This window comes from Alligator sinensis, unplaced genomic scaffold, assembly GCF_000455745.1.
Source record: "Alligator sinensis unplaced genomic scaffold, ASM45574v1 scaffold610_1, whole genome shotgun sequence".
NCBI lineage: Eukaryota > Metazoa > Chordata > Crocodylia > Alligatoridae > Alligator > Alligator sinensis.
The window spans coordinates 195,151-208,622 of record NW_005842348.1 but is presented as its reverse complement, the minus strand read 5'-3'; the positions used below and the strand labels follow the sequence as shown (position 1 = coordinate 208,622).

At 53.3% G+C, this 13,472-nt stretch overlaps 1 protein-coding gene across 2 annotated transcripts in view; it reads left to right on the top strand.

Moving 5' to 3' along the window:
* Positions 1–13,472, top strand: part of PCBP4 (poly(rC) binding protein 4) — a 33,013-nt gene that overhangs the window by 16,818 nt on the left and 2,723 nt on the right. Inside the window, exons 2-13 of one of the 2 annotated variants that reach the window (XM_014522419.2) lie at positions 1,691–1,856; positions 3,038–3,061; positions 3,146–3,178; positions 5,223–5,339; positions 5,957–6,088; positions 7,033–7,161; positions 8,088–8,162; positions 9,155–9,199; positions 10,024–10,099; positions 10,629–10,681; positions 11,983–12,152; positions 13,198–13,443. In XM_014522419.2, the coding sequence (XP_014377905.1) occupies positions 1,746–1,856; positions 3,038–3,061; positions 3,146–3,178; positions 5,223–5,339; positions 5,957–6,088; positions 7,033–7,161; positions 8,088–8,162; positions 9,155–9,199; positions 10,024–10,099; positions 10,629–10,681; positions 11,983–12,152; positions 13,198–13,443 (1,211 nt within the window). In that variant the 5' untranslated portion in view covers positions 1,691–1,745. The remainder of the gene's footprint in view (positions 1–1,690; positions 1,857–3,037; positions 3,062–3,145; positions 3,179–5,222; positions 5,340–5,956; positions 6,089–7,032; positions 7,162–8,087; positions 8,163–9,154; positions 9,200–10,023; positions 10,100–10,628; positions 10,682–11,982; positions 12,153–13,197; positions 13,444–13,472) is intronic. The other variant, XM_014522420.2, reaches the window with a different exon arrangement.

Genomic DNA, 13,472 nt, shown 5'->3' with positions numbered 1-13,472 from the left:
GCCCAGGGATGAGGTCTTTGCCCTGGCGGCTGGACACACTGAATGCTCTGGGGGAAGGGAAGGTTGAGCAGACAGCAGGGTCTGGGTGCTGAGGCTGTGCTCTAATAGCTCCCACAATGAAGAGGGCACAGGAAATAGCTCAGTGCACTGGATACAAGTAGCTCCCCAGTAGGGTTGCCAACTCTATTTGAATCTATTACTGGAGGTTTCATCACATGGCATAATGACATTAATGACTTTACATCAGGAAGGCAAATGCATGTTACTATTACATTTTAAAAACCCACTGGATTACTGTCTAAATCAGATTCAACATTTAATATTTATTTTAATTAATGCCCTATCATTCATCTCCCAGGTGACTCTCATCAGTCTCCTGGAGATTTATATCTAATTCCTGGAGACTCCAGGGCAATCCTGGAGGGTTGGCAACCCTGCTCCCCACACAAGGGCCTTTCTCCATGCACCAAAATGTTGGCAGGCTTCTGTTTCCCCATGGAGCCCCAGATCTGCCAGCCATGGCCCCAGCCAGACCCCAAGGTGAACCCCTTGACACTGCTGCATTGCGCACACTCTCCCTGGAAACTCGCAGGGCACCCTCCTGGTCCCCAAGGCCACCCAGAGGCCAGCTGCCAACCCAGTGCATGCCCTTCCCCTGAGGGGGTGCTCAGCCGTGGCTGCAGACTTCTCATTTAGTTGAGCAGCCAGCCTTTCTGACTCCATCCCAGGAGGGTGACTCCTGCCTGTCCCCTGACAGGCTGCCCCCAGAACAGGCATGTGTATTTCCAGTGCCTGGCTCCTCTCAGACACCAGAGCAGCTTTGCCTATCACCTTCAGCCCTGCCTGAACTCTAGCACTGGGATGTCCCACCGTGCTTCAAGCTGTGGCAGAGCATTCAAGGGGCAGCAGACAGAAGGACTGATTGGGTCTAAATCTACCATGCTTCAGCCTGACCAAGTCTCCTCTTATCCTTGAAACAGAAGAGAGGGACTAAGTAGCATCCACTGCCCCTTCAGAGTTGTGAGCACCACACCCAGCTCACTTCCCTCCCTGTGCCCGTGCAGGGGACCTACTCTGAAGACTGATGCCTCTTTGTGGATCAGACTGATTTCTTCTGCACTCTCCAAGCCCCGACCATATCATATCCAGCTGGACAGAACCAGTTTGACTTGGCACTAGCCTTTGCCTTGTCCAAAGGTGCTTCATTTGACTGGGTGATGATCAGTACAGGCCTTCTGGTTTGCCCTGGTCTGGGGATTGCATATATATTGCGGCATTCAATGCTACATCAGTGTCAGAAACTCTGCTACAGTTGGGCTCAGATTTCCTGAGTGGTCACAGAAGGAATCCAAAGAGAAAGAGAGACTAGGGAGGAAGGTTTGAGAAGGAGAGAAAGTTGTTGGTACCATCCATTCCCTCTGCTCCATCTTTGCTGACACACAATACCCCAGCTCAGTCAGACAGCCTTTGACACCGAGGCTGCAGCATTAATTCTGTGCTAAGTGCCTATTGGCTGCCATCCATCCCCGGCATCTAACCTATTTCTCTGTCGGATGCCTCAGAAGGGCTTGGCACAAGATCACACCCCACTCCCATTAACGTCGTGTCTGCTGCAGTGCTAACCATGAACTTCCCAATGGGCTGGGTTCCTGTTAAACCCACTGATGTTCCTTAATCTTCCTCTCTCCAGGTCTGGCTGCTTGTTTCCCTTCTAGGCCAAGTGCTGTTTCCCCAGCAGCAGGTTCATGCATTCCTATACCATGGCATCACCAGACAGGATGAGTGGCTCAGACACCGGCCTGGAGGAGACAGAGCTCAGCATTACTCTCACCCTGCGGATGCTCATGCATGGGAAGGTACGTGTCCCCTTGGGCTGCCCTCATGTAGCAGCAGCAGGTGAGTAGCTCTGGATGCAGCCAGGAAGGGAGAAAGCACTGAGTGAATCTAGCATTCTTACGTCTCATTTTGATCTCACAAAACTGGTCCGATTTAATGAAAAAGCAACAGTTTTGCCTCAACAAAGATCTGTGTTAGAACAAATCCAAGGACTCTTCTGTGGAATGTCCTCCCAAGTTCAGATTTGAAATAAACAGAGCAAAAATACAGCCAAGTTTTGTTTAAAAGAAATGGAGGGATTGAGTAAAATTTGGAATATGGCAAAAGCTGGTGCAACAAAGATCTAGATATTGTCAAGAAGGGAAATTGATATTTGTTCACATTGGTACATAATAGGGAGCCATTGTTGGTGTTCTGATAAATAGCCTGGTCCACAATTATATACCAATCAAAATAGGGAAAATGCAGAGATGGATGGATGGATGGATGGATGGATAAACAGACAGAGGGGACAGTCACCATCAACATTTCCAATAAGTTATTCTCTGTTTGATCCACTTCTAAGCCTATTCTATAAGAATGTCCCCACTCCCACGCTGATGTTTGCCTGGATCTGCTGAGATCAACAGCAGCATGCCTAGATCCATGCTTCCTTCCCATGTTCCTTCCTTTAGGCACATGCTTGCTACTGGCTCACTTTCCATGTCAGCCCTGCCATAACCCACCTCTGGAAAGCCTGAGGCAAAGTTCACCTGGGAACACCCCCTAGTAGCAGCATGAAGTGTGAGCATAGAGGAAAGACATCAACCCATGCAATGAGCTATGCCCCGAGTGCTGGCAAGCAGCCAACAGGAACCAGCCAATAGTAGAGGGAAAGCATTCTGCCCCCTGATATCTGTCACGGCAACCTGCTTGTCCCTGTAACAGGAGCAATGCGCTCAGATGGCAGTGAGAGTTGATAGCAGCCCTCCAAGGCAGTTGTTTGCAGTTTCCACCCAAGCCGTACTGTCATAGCATCATAGAACAGTAGGGCTGGTGGGACCCTCAGGAGGTCACATCTAGTCTAGGCCCCTGCTCAAGGCAGGATTAGCCCCCTGTTGATAAAGGGTGCTCCCATTCCCCGGGAGGGTTGCGTGGATCACCTGCTTCCTTGGGACTCTCCCCCTAATTCAGTGGCTTTTGTCTCTTTGTGTGTCCGCAGGAAGTTGGCAGCATCATCGGCAAGGTAAGAGATGGGCATCATGGCCATGCTCCAGGGCTCTCTGCAGCTGTGGGACTCTAACTGCCTTCCCTGTTCTTCTCCTTGCAGAAAGGCGAGACAGTAAAGAGGATACGAGAACAAGTAAGTTGTCGGGGAAAACCAGTGCCTCTCCCTGCCAGGTCTCTCCCTGGGACAGGCCAATCCCTTTGCTGCTGACCAACATGCCAATGGCAAAGTTACCACTAGCTCATGAGTACATGCCAAACCTCCATCCCCCCAACCCCATCTCATCCCTGAAGCCCCCTACCCATAGCCAGCCCAGTGGTGACTAGGCTGGTCTTTGTCAGATGGAGGACCAACGAGGGGATACTTCTCCCACACATGGCTCACACATCCAAAGGGTTAACTCTAACTGCTACTGGTGACCTAGGAACAGGGAAAGGTGGGGCCCCAAATGTGCTGGTAAGGAGGTGGTGTCAGTAGTCTTTCAAGGTCTCTTCTGTCATGTGCAGGCAAGTTTTGGGGAGACATGCTATGGAGCTGTGAGCCTGGGGTAGCAACAGATTGTGCACAGGCCGTTTGGGGAGACAGGGAGATGGGTGAGTGGCAAGAGAATTTGCTCTCTACCTGGGCTCTGATTACAGTCAGTTCTTGAGGCAGAATTGCTCTATGGGATGTGGACATTGGTGTTCAGCTGCCCTGCCTGTGTTTGACCCCCTCATCCCACCAGCAGGCACCTTTGTGGAAATAAAGCCAGTTATACGTAGAATATTCCTAGACTTTGCATCACTGATTTCTCCTCTGTTGGGACCCCAACATACAAGGCAACAAATATGGGAAACCACTTCAGAAAGGAGCACTCCTAGTATTAGAACAGAGCACAGGAGCCAGAGAAAGAAGCAAGGGCATATTGCACTTGGAGTCCCATCTACTTTTAAAATTAGAGGAGAAAAACTAAAGGAGTTGTGAGGGCTAAGTAGGAACTGGAAAAGCAAACAGCTGTAGGGCTAGTAATGAATGCTAAGCAATGCTTTAAACATCGTGGAAACAGGGAAGGATCTCAGCTTGGAGAGGAAAGGTAAAGGGAGCAATGGAGCAATCAGGAATAAAAGGGACCATAAGGAAATTACAGAGATGCTAAAGGATTTCTTCTAAATCTGTTTTCATCATTGAGGAGGCAAATGCCTAACATGGCCCTACTCCAGTCTGGTAACTAGGATAAGGTACTATCAAATACTTAGATAGCTAAAGAAGAGGGGCTGGAACACATTGATATATTAAGGAGCAATGAGTCCCAGATGGTACCTACCCAAGGGTCCCGAAGAGACTGAAAGAAGTATCTTTAATACTAGCAAAAATGTGCAAGCCCTTATTAAAATCAACTACTCTACTGGAGGTAATGTGAGGAATTCTGGGAAGGACAGACCAGCAAGCATTGCTTCAGTGCCTGGTCAAAGGCCTTCCCAAATCTAGCAGCCAATCAGGCTAGCATAGTTAAAGCAAAGTGATGTGTGGTGTTGTGTCCAGCTATCTTTCATCCCCCAGCCCAAATGACCAGGTACCTATTTATAGCTGAGCCAACAAGAGGCAGACTTTGGCATGCATGGAGAGCAGAGTTTGAACTCATGCCTCTGAAGCAATAAGGAGGCCCCCCTAATTATTCTGCCATCTGCCCCACTTAGAACCAGGTAAATTGAAATAGGAAATAAACATTGAATTTCAAAACATCTAAATGATCCTGATGTGATGAACAGAAACAGAATGGTGCGAATAGGTCATGTAAAAAGAAGATCTGGTGGAGAAAACATATTTGCATTTTCAAAAGGTCTTAGACATGGCTCTTCACATGAGGCTGCTAGAGAAGCAAAGGGCTGAAATATTGGCCTGGATAAAAAACGTGTCAGAGCCAAAAATCAAGGCATAAGACTAGTTGGTCACTTATTCAATGCAGAGCCAAGGTCAAACCCATTGGATGGCTATAGGATGGGATAGAGAGTACTGAGAAAAAAATATGATTGTATGTATCAAAAGGGAGCCCTTTCCCTGGAGTTCGATGTTTTGTTTCATCACTGCATCTCAACAGAGGTACAGCAGGAAGAGACAGGGCTCAGAGACAAATGGTAAGGTACCTGGGTAAATGCCTGTAGGAACAGCTCTCATCCTGCCCTCTGGTTTGCTGTCCCAGAGCAGTGCCCGGATAACCATCTCCGAGGGTTCCTGTCCCGAGCGCATCACCACCATCACTGGATCCACTGATGCTGTTTTCAGAGCCGTCTCCATGATCGCTTTCAAATTGGAGGAGGTATGGCCCACTACATCCTGCCTTCACCCTGCAGGGAATCTGGCTGCCAAGGACCCAAGGGGTACAGGTGGGAAGGAGGCTTTAGACCACACTTGAGTGGCAAATAGAGGATGGCATTAGTCAAAGATGTCAGGTTTGGGGCCATATCTGGTGCCAGTGTAAGTCCAGAGAACTGATGTACACCTGCTGATGACCTGAGCCCTTGTTCCACATCTAGATGGAAAATCAGGCCCCTCCTGTTTCATCTCAGCCACAAGCTTGTGCTAGACCATAGTAGCCAGCCCCTGCTTCTCCATCCCAAGGGCTCAGATTTCATCCTCTTTGGGATCTCTTACTCCTGCTGCTCTCAGAGTGACTGGCCCCGGCAGAGCCAATTTGTACTGCCAGCCATTTGTCTGGGCTTGCATCCATAAAGTGATGATTCTAGTCCCAAGGCTGAATGCTTAAAATGGTCGCTGTGGAGCAGGGGATCTGAGCTCAGGGGTGAGGGGGACCTGAACAGCATCACTCAGTAGCGGTTCCTGGCAGAGAAGCATCAGTGACAGAATCCACTGAGCACATCATGCCCTGGGGCTGAGGGTACACATTCCTTCCCTGTGGCGTGTGTCTCCTTTCAGGACCTGGGCACTGGAGCCACCAATGGAGGAGCTGTATCCAAGCCACCAGTGACACTGAGGCTCGTCATCCCAGCCAGCCAGTGTGGCTCGCTCATTGGCAAAGCAGGTGCCAAGATCAAGGAGATCCGAGAGGTAAGGGCAGAGGGGGCTTGACCAACTAGGCTTCATTCTTAGAGGTTGCTTCGGTACTTCCTGCTCCTTCCTCACCAGGCACCACAAAACAAGGTTCCTGCCTTTCCTACACAAGGTAGTTGCAGTTATATGAGGAGGTCTCTGCCCCATGTGGGCTCACCGCCAAGCTCCTTCCAAACAGAAAACCTGGGTGTCTGTTCTCACTGGCCAGTGCAGCTCATGGGTCAGTGCGTGCGACAGCTCCTGCTGTGCCTGCTGTTCTCTGCTTTGCAGGGAACAAGACTCTGTTACAGAGACAGCTATTTTTGGCTGAGCTCTTCAGTGCAAGCTGTCACAGCTCGGGCTTCTAGCTTTAGAGGCTTCCAGTTCATTCCCTGCTGTGTCGGCCAAGTTGATGGCTGTCACACTTACTCCTGGATCTTGAAATATATATTAAACAGGCAGGTTTATGGAGAAGTCATGTGAAATCTCTCACCTGAAATCTTAACTCAGACCAAGTTAAATGTGCTTGTGATGCATCCAGTAAATGTTAACCAAAATCAGAGGAGAATAAGGGGGCAGAGGTGGGCACAGACCATGGGGGGAACTGTGAGAGGTATTCAGAGGAGAGAAACAGTTACCTTCTATCCTCTTCAGCCCCACACAAGTCCCTCAGGCTAAGCAGCAAGTTGGGGGAGACACTTTCTGTTCCAGTGCCGAGGTGCTGGAGGAAGCGTGCTTGGCACTGCCAGTGCCTGCTGTGGCTGTGTGGAAGGCACAGTCCACAGTTGCCCCAATGCTGTGTTCCTGATCCCAGCTTGTGTGCAAAGGAAGGGAGCCCAGATGCTACCCCCAGCCAGCAGCCCTCCCAGCTGCCCCAAGCAAGTTGTATCAAGAAGTGGGGCAGCCAGCACAAGATGTGTCTTGAGCACAGAGCCTGTGTGAAGGCACTTCTCTCCTTACAGACCACGGGAGCTCAGGTCCAGGTGGCAGGAGACCTGCTGCCGAACTCCACCGAGCGAGCAGTCACAGTCTCTGGTGGGCCAGATGCCATCATCCAGTGTGTGCGGCAGATCTGCGCTGTCATCCTGGAGGTACTGGCTGCTTTGGGCTTGTGGGGACCAGCTCAGCCCTCCAGTCTCCTGGGCCACTGCAGAGACTGAGAGATGATCCCCATCAGCCCCTCCTCAGAGCTCTGCAGCCCAAGCTATCACTGTTGAAAGTTCATCTCCTGGGAGGAGGTGGTGGAGTTAGCAGTGTTGTGGGGTTGGCTGCATGGTCTCAGCTTAGCCACATCACGACACCTGCCTAGCACAGCAAAGTGTAACAGAGATATGCTGGGATGGCTCTCATGTCCGGTGAGTCATTGGGAGATGGGACAGTCCAGTCACAGTCACAGCTGTCCCTTGAAAGGGACATCTTCCTTCTTTCTGGCCTCTCCCTACTGTCCCACTCCACAGTATGAGTGCCATGACAATAGAGTCACAAGGATGGAAGGAACCTCAGGGGTCAACTAGTCCTGAACAGATGTAGGATGCACGATTCCTAAACCCTCCCAGACAGATGCTCATCCAGCTTTCTCTTGGAAACCTCCTATGCAGGAGATTCCACAGCTCCCTGGGCAGCTTGTTCCACTGTCCTACCACTCCGCCAGCGAGAAGATTTTTTCCTGAGATTTGAACTAAACCTGCTATGCTGCAATCTTAACCCACTGCCTCTCCCCTGCCCTCTGTTGTGGCTCCACTGGGGACACATTAACACAATGACATGTTCCCCTAGGACTCAGCCGGTTTTGCCAATGCATGAGTCAGTTGTACTATTTCCTCCCGCTTACTTCAGTGCTAATGGCCATTCCAAAACCAAGGTCGGGACCTTCCAGATGGGTGAGACCATTGCATGCAGCTGGGGGCTAGGATGTGACAGAGCTCAGGGGGCACTGGCAGAGGAAGGGCTTTAGGGTAGAACCTGGCTCATGTGATTTCTCATGTGAGAACATTTCTCATGTGATTTCTCCCTGCAGTCACCTCCCAAAGGAGCCACCATTCCGTACCATCCCAGCCTCTCCCTGGGGACTGTCCTCCTCTCGGCCAACCAGGTAAGGGGCAGCTAATACTTTACGGGAAATCTCCCATTCTCAGTAACAGAGAGACACAAATGTCTTCTCCTCTGGACTCCCCACCCCAGAAAGTACCCTAAGGCATTGGGGATGCCTCTCATAGCTGTTCAGAAGGATCCAGAGGTGTAGGTTGTAGCCATGTTGATCTAAAGACATAGGTAGACAAGGTTCTTTGGGTGAATCTGATGTCTTTTATTAGACCAACTAAATAGTTGGAGAACAATTTTTAAGCAAGCTTTCAGGTTCAAGGCCCCCTCGTCAGGCTAAGGAAGTTTCAGCAGTTGATGTAAGGCAACTTCCTTAGCCTGACGAAGGGTTTTTGAACCGGAAAACTTGCTTAAAAATTGTTCTCCAACTATTTAGTTGGTCTAATAAAAGATATCAGATTCACCCAAAGAACCTTGTCTGAAGGATCCAGAGGCATTCCATGGGACTCCCTCAGACCTGCCCCACCTCAAATGACTCCCCCCTGTCCTTATGGAGCCTAGGAAGGAGCCATCCCTTCAAGGGGTCCAGGCTGGAGTCTGGAAAAAGGAGTCAGTGGGCAGGACCAGGAACCAACAAGCAGGACCCAAGGAACTAGGAACAAACAGGCAGGAACTGGGAAGCAGGGAGTCACCAGTCCAAGGCTAGACAGGGAGGCACCTGTCCTGTTGAGCAGTCTGCTGGACACTGAATGACCTGCTGCTTGTAAGTAGGCACTGACAGCCATACCCATGCAGGCAGCTGAGGCCAGCTGGGGGTAGCTAGGCCCCTGGCAGCCAGGTCCACTCAGGGAACTAGGGCCAGCTGGGGGCAATTTCATCTGCCTGCTGCCCCAGCTCCTGTCAGGAGGCAGCTTGCCCAGCAGGCTGCTGCTAGTTAGCAGGGAGAAGATTAGGGATGCTCTGTGTGAGTGGCCAGAGGCTGTCACCAAGATTGGCACCTGGTGGAGGTTCTCAGGGTCATCCACTCTCCTCCTCCTCTCACAGGGCTTCTCCATGCAGGGGCAGTACAGTGGTGTGTCGCAAGCAGAGGTGAGTCCCGCCTTGCATCCTCCACACTGCGGGGATGAATGTCATCTCAATAGTGCAAGGCAATGCCTGAAGGAACCTGGGGGCCAGCCTCTCCCAAACCCCCCATGCACCGATCCTAGCCCTGAGCTATTACATGGCTGTAAGACTGGGCTTGTGACAGCCTCTGGCAGGTCACTTGGAAACCTCAGTGCATCACCCATCTCAGTGAGGAGGTGTCTCCTGGGGGGCCTCAGGCCCAGCCCTGCTATCACTGCCCTGTACTAGAGCCAGCCTGGGTGTCAGGACAGGCTGTGGAGAGCATGCCAACTTACCCCAGGGTGAAGCTGGCCCCTTGTGTTGTTTTCTTCTGTCTGCCTGGTTTCTTTTGCTTTCTCAGCACATCCCATCTCCTGTGTATTCACCCCTGGTGGGTCTCCATGCCTGCCCGCTCCCCAATCTCTTCTCTGCAGATAGCCTCCCCTAATAGAGAGTTTTGGCTCCTGCCTCTCAGCCTGCTGTGGGCTCCAGTGATAGCTGTCTGACTGCTGGGCTAGAGGCCTTTCTTTGCAGAAGTGAGGCCCATTATGATCCACCCTGATAGACACAGGGAGAATCTGAAACATGAGCTGTTCAGTGTCACCAGCCCTGGCCATGGTCTGCGGTTCCTCTGATTATGAGACACAAAGCTCTTGCCCCAGGCAATCCTGCTGTCCCTCCTATGTGCTATAGCTGATGCTGGCTCAAAGCCAAATGGCTGAATGGGGTGACACATCTGCTCTTTGGTGATGGGCAGCACGGTGACTGTTGCCTTGCCTTCACTCTCTTACCTTCTTCCCCTGGGACAGGTGACAAAACTGCAGCAGCTCTCTGGGCATCCTGTCCCTTTTGCCTCTCTGGGTCAGACACCCTCCATGGTACCAGGTGAGGAAATGGTCCCCTCCCCTGGCTTTCCCAGCTGCTATTGCCCTGAACATCCCAGCACCCTCTACGCTGGGGTGGGACCAGCCAATCGGGAACTCCTGATTGTCCCAGAGGGGCAGCATCTTGGGCACTATGGCTGGAAGGGGAGGCTGGGATTCCCTGGGGTTGCCAAATAAACCAGCTGTGCAGGACATAGAAGCACAGCCAGTTTTTTGAGGCCTAGGAGAGGAAGGAGCCCTGTTGCCTATGGAACCAATGCAAACATGGGATGTCTCAGCCCATCCTAGTGCAGGGAGCCTGGGAGCTGAGGATGGGCCTGGGCGCTGTCTCTGAAAGACAGGAGAAGGTGGGTGCATTGGCCTCGGCAGGGCCAAGAAGGACTGCTGCCTATGGGCAGCCAGGAGGTGGTGTCAGGAGAGCTCAAGGCCTCTGGCTCCTCAGCCCAGCCATGGTGGGAACAAAACAGGGCCTGGCTCGGGTGTCTCCAGAAGAGCTCCTGTCATGCTGCTGTCTCTCCTTCTCCCTTCAGGCCTGGACGCCAACCCCCAGAGCACCTCCCAGGAGTTCCTGGTCCCCAATGATGTGAGTGCACTGTGGCCTGCTGTGCACTGGGCCTGAGACTGCTGTAGGGCTGGGCGCTGGCCCCAGGGGCTGCTGCTGATTGGCACCAAGAGAAGGGCTCAGTGGGTCTAACCTCACCCCCTGGCACCTCCACCTGTGGGCCCTGGACTCTGGGGTGTAGGAGGAGGCAGTGCTCTGAGCAGAGAGCAGAGTCTCAACCTCAACCCCAACAAAGGAGCTCTCACCTGCCCTGCCTTAGTGCCCAGATGTGGCCCCTGCTGCTGGGATGGGGCAAAGCCAAACCCCAGATGCAGACCCTGGGCATCAGGCTGGGGTGGGATCCCTTGCTATAGACCCTTCTCTCCAGTTCCCCTGGGGTGAGGCAACACCCCAGTGCTGGGCTATATGGGGAATCAGCCCCTTCCCTCTAAATGTGCCATATCCCAGAGCTAGACACCTCTGCCCTTCCTGCTCTCCCAGGATGCTCCAGCCAGGCTGGGTCACCAGTCCCCCTGCCACCGCTGCAGTCCCCTGCCACCAGGCCAGGCTCCAGCTCTGCTCGTGGCCTTGCCCCTAGGGCGCGTGTGCAGAGCAGGGGGGGCCGCGTCGCCAGCAGAGAGGAATGCGCCCGCGCGCCCCACGCCCGCCCCCAGGGCCTCATTCCAGGCGCCGGCCAGCACAGAGCAGCCTCTGTGACCGGGCAGGAAGCGAGGGGGCCAAGGCAGAGCTGACCTTTATTTCTACACGCCTCCTCCCCCCAGTCAAACCCCACTGCCTGGGGCCTATACAGAGGGCAAGAACTGCAGGCCCCACTTATTCCTGATGGTGCCTGCCTCAGGCCACCACTGCTCTGCACAGGGCATGGCTGGTATTCAGGGTGCCCGGAGCTGCCCACAGCCTAAGGAAACGGGGTGCTGGAGCCCCGGTGCTGTGTCTGCATGGCTCCCAAGGTAGCCCCTGATGTAGGGGAAGCATTGGGGCAGGGAGGGCACAGCTGCCAGCCATAGGGAAGTCTGTGAGTTGCTCAGAAAGCATTGCCTGTACCCGCCATCCCCCAACAGCCACAGCCTTGTGCTTAGCGCCAGGTCCTGCTGCCCCCTGAAGGCCAGAAGGAGTATTTCTGCTCCTCGTCTCGTCCCTCCAAGGGCTGGGGTGGGAATACTCCTGGCTCCTCGTCTCGTCCCTCCAAGGGCTGGGGGGGGAATACTGCAGGCAGCCTCTTCTCTCCATGCCCCCTGGTTCTGTCTCCATCGCCAACACTTCCTCCCTGCCGCTGTCTGCTGCGCCCCCCCAGACACTAACCCAGCTGTGCTCCTCCCCAGCTCATTGGCTGCATCATTGGGCGCCAGGGCAGCAAGATCAGTGAGATCCGGCAGATGTCCGGGGCGCACATCAAAATTGGGAACCAGACAGAAGGCTCCAGTGAGCGCCACGTGACCATCACGGGGACCCCAGTCAGCATCACCCTCGCCCAGTATCTCATCACTGCCTGGTAAGGCCCAGCCTGCCCGAGGGGGATGCTGCGGCAGGGGGCAGCAGCCTGGCCCTGAGCCAGGAGGAGGGGCAGAAACAAATTTCTGAGGTGCATTTGCCCCTGGGGCTGAGAGATAAACATGGGGTGGGAGCTTCTGGTAGCAGCCCAACATTTCCCACCATGACCCATGTCTATGTGCAAACTCTCTGACATCAGCCTGCTCACATGATAGGTGCCTGCCACGTGGGGGACTGGGATGGGTAGTCCTCACTAATGGCCTTTGAAGCATCCATTTTGTCACGGTGACCTCTCTGCAGTCACTCCTCCCCATCCTACAAGCTGTGAGACCAAGTCCTGACTACCCTGAAGATGCCAGGTCTGGCCAAACCACCCCGAGGGGCATTCCCTTCTGCTCCTCCGGCAGGCTCAGTGGCAGAGACTGTTCTGCAGGGCACAGACCCCAGGGCCACATTGCTTCTGCAGTGGCTGCATTTCAGGGCATAAGGATCCCTGTAGATCAGCTCTGGTCAGGATTACACAACCCAGGGCTATACATGCTTCTGTCTTGCCTATGCTAACAGGTCTGCTCTTGCTAGACCTGATGAGAGACTTCCCACCCAGAGCTCTTAGGAAGCCGGGTCTGAGCACCTTGGGTCCTTCACAGTGGAACGGCTTGGGACTTTTGCTACGCACAATCTTGCTGAGACAAACCCCCATGCAGAGCCTTCTATTGGTTTGCCCTAAGACTGTTTCCCATGGACTTAAATTGAACTAAGAGCACCCACACTGATTTTTGGCACTGTTTAACCAATTCTATTTAAAATCCAGCTTAAACAAAGGGTGGGAAAGCCACATGTGCTCAGTGCAGCTCTCTGGCTCCCTGTTTGTGGGATGGTGTATAGCAGTCTGAGCCGGCTGTAGACTCTGGTTCATGGAGCAGGGTTCTCCAAAGCAGAGACTGGTGCTTTCAGATCCAAGTTGCCTCCCTCTGCTGTTCCAGACATGGGCATGTCTGATCCCACCCAGTGTGCATCTCACCCCTTCTTCTTCTTTGTTCCTTCAGTTTAGAGACAGCCAAATCTACCTCCCAGACGCCCTCTGTCTCCAGCCCTGTTGACCTCAGCATGACTTTCTCTCAGCCCCTCAGCCCGGCACCAGCCCCAGCGCTGACAGCAGTAGCTGCACCCCCTCCCGCCTTGCTGGGTGCTCCCTATGCCATCTCCCTCTCCAATTTCATTGGCTTGAAGCCTGTCCCCTTCCTGACGCTGCCGCCCTCCACAGCCACGGGGCACAACGGCAGCCCGCCGACCCACACCACCAAGAGCTCCCCAGCCCATG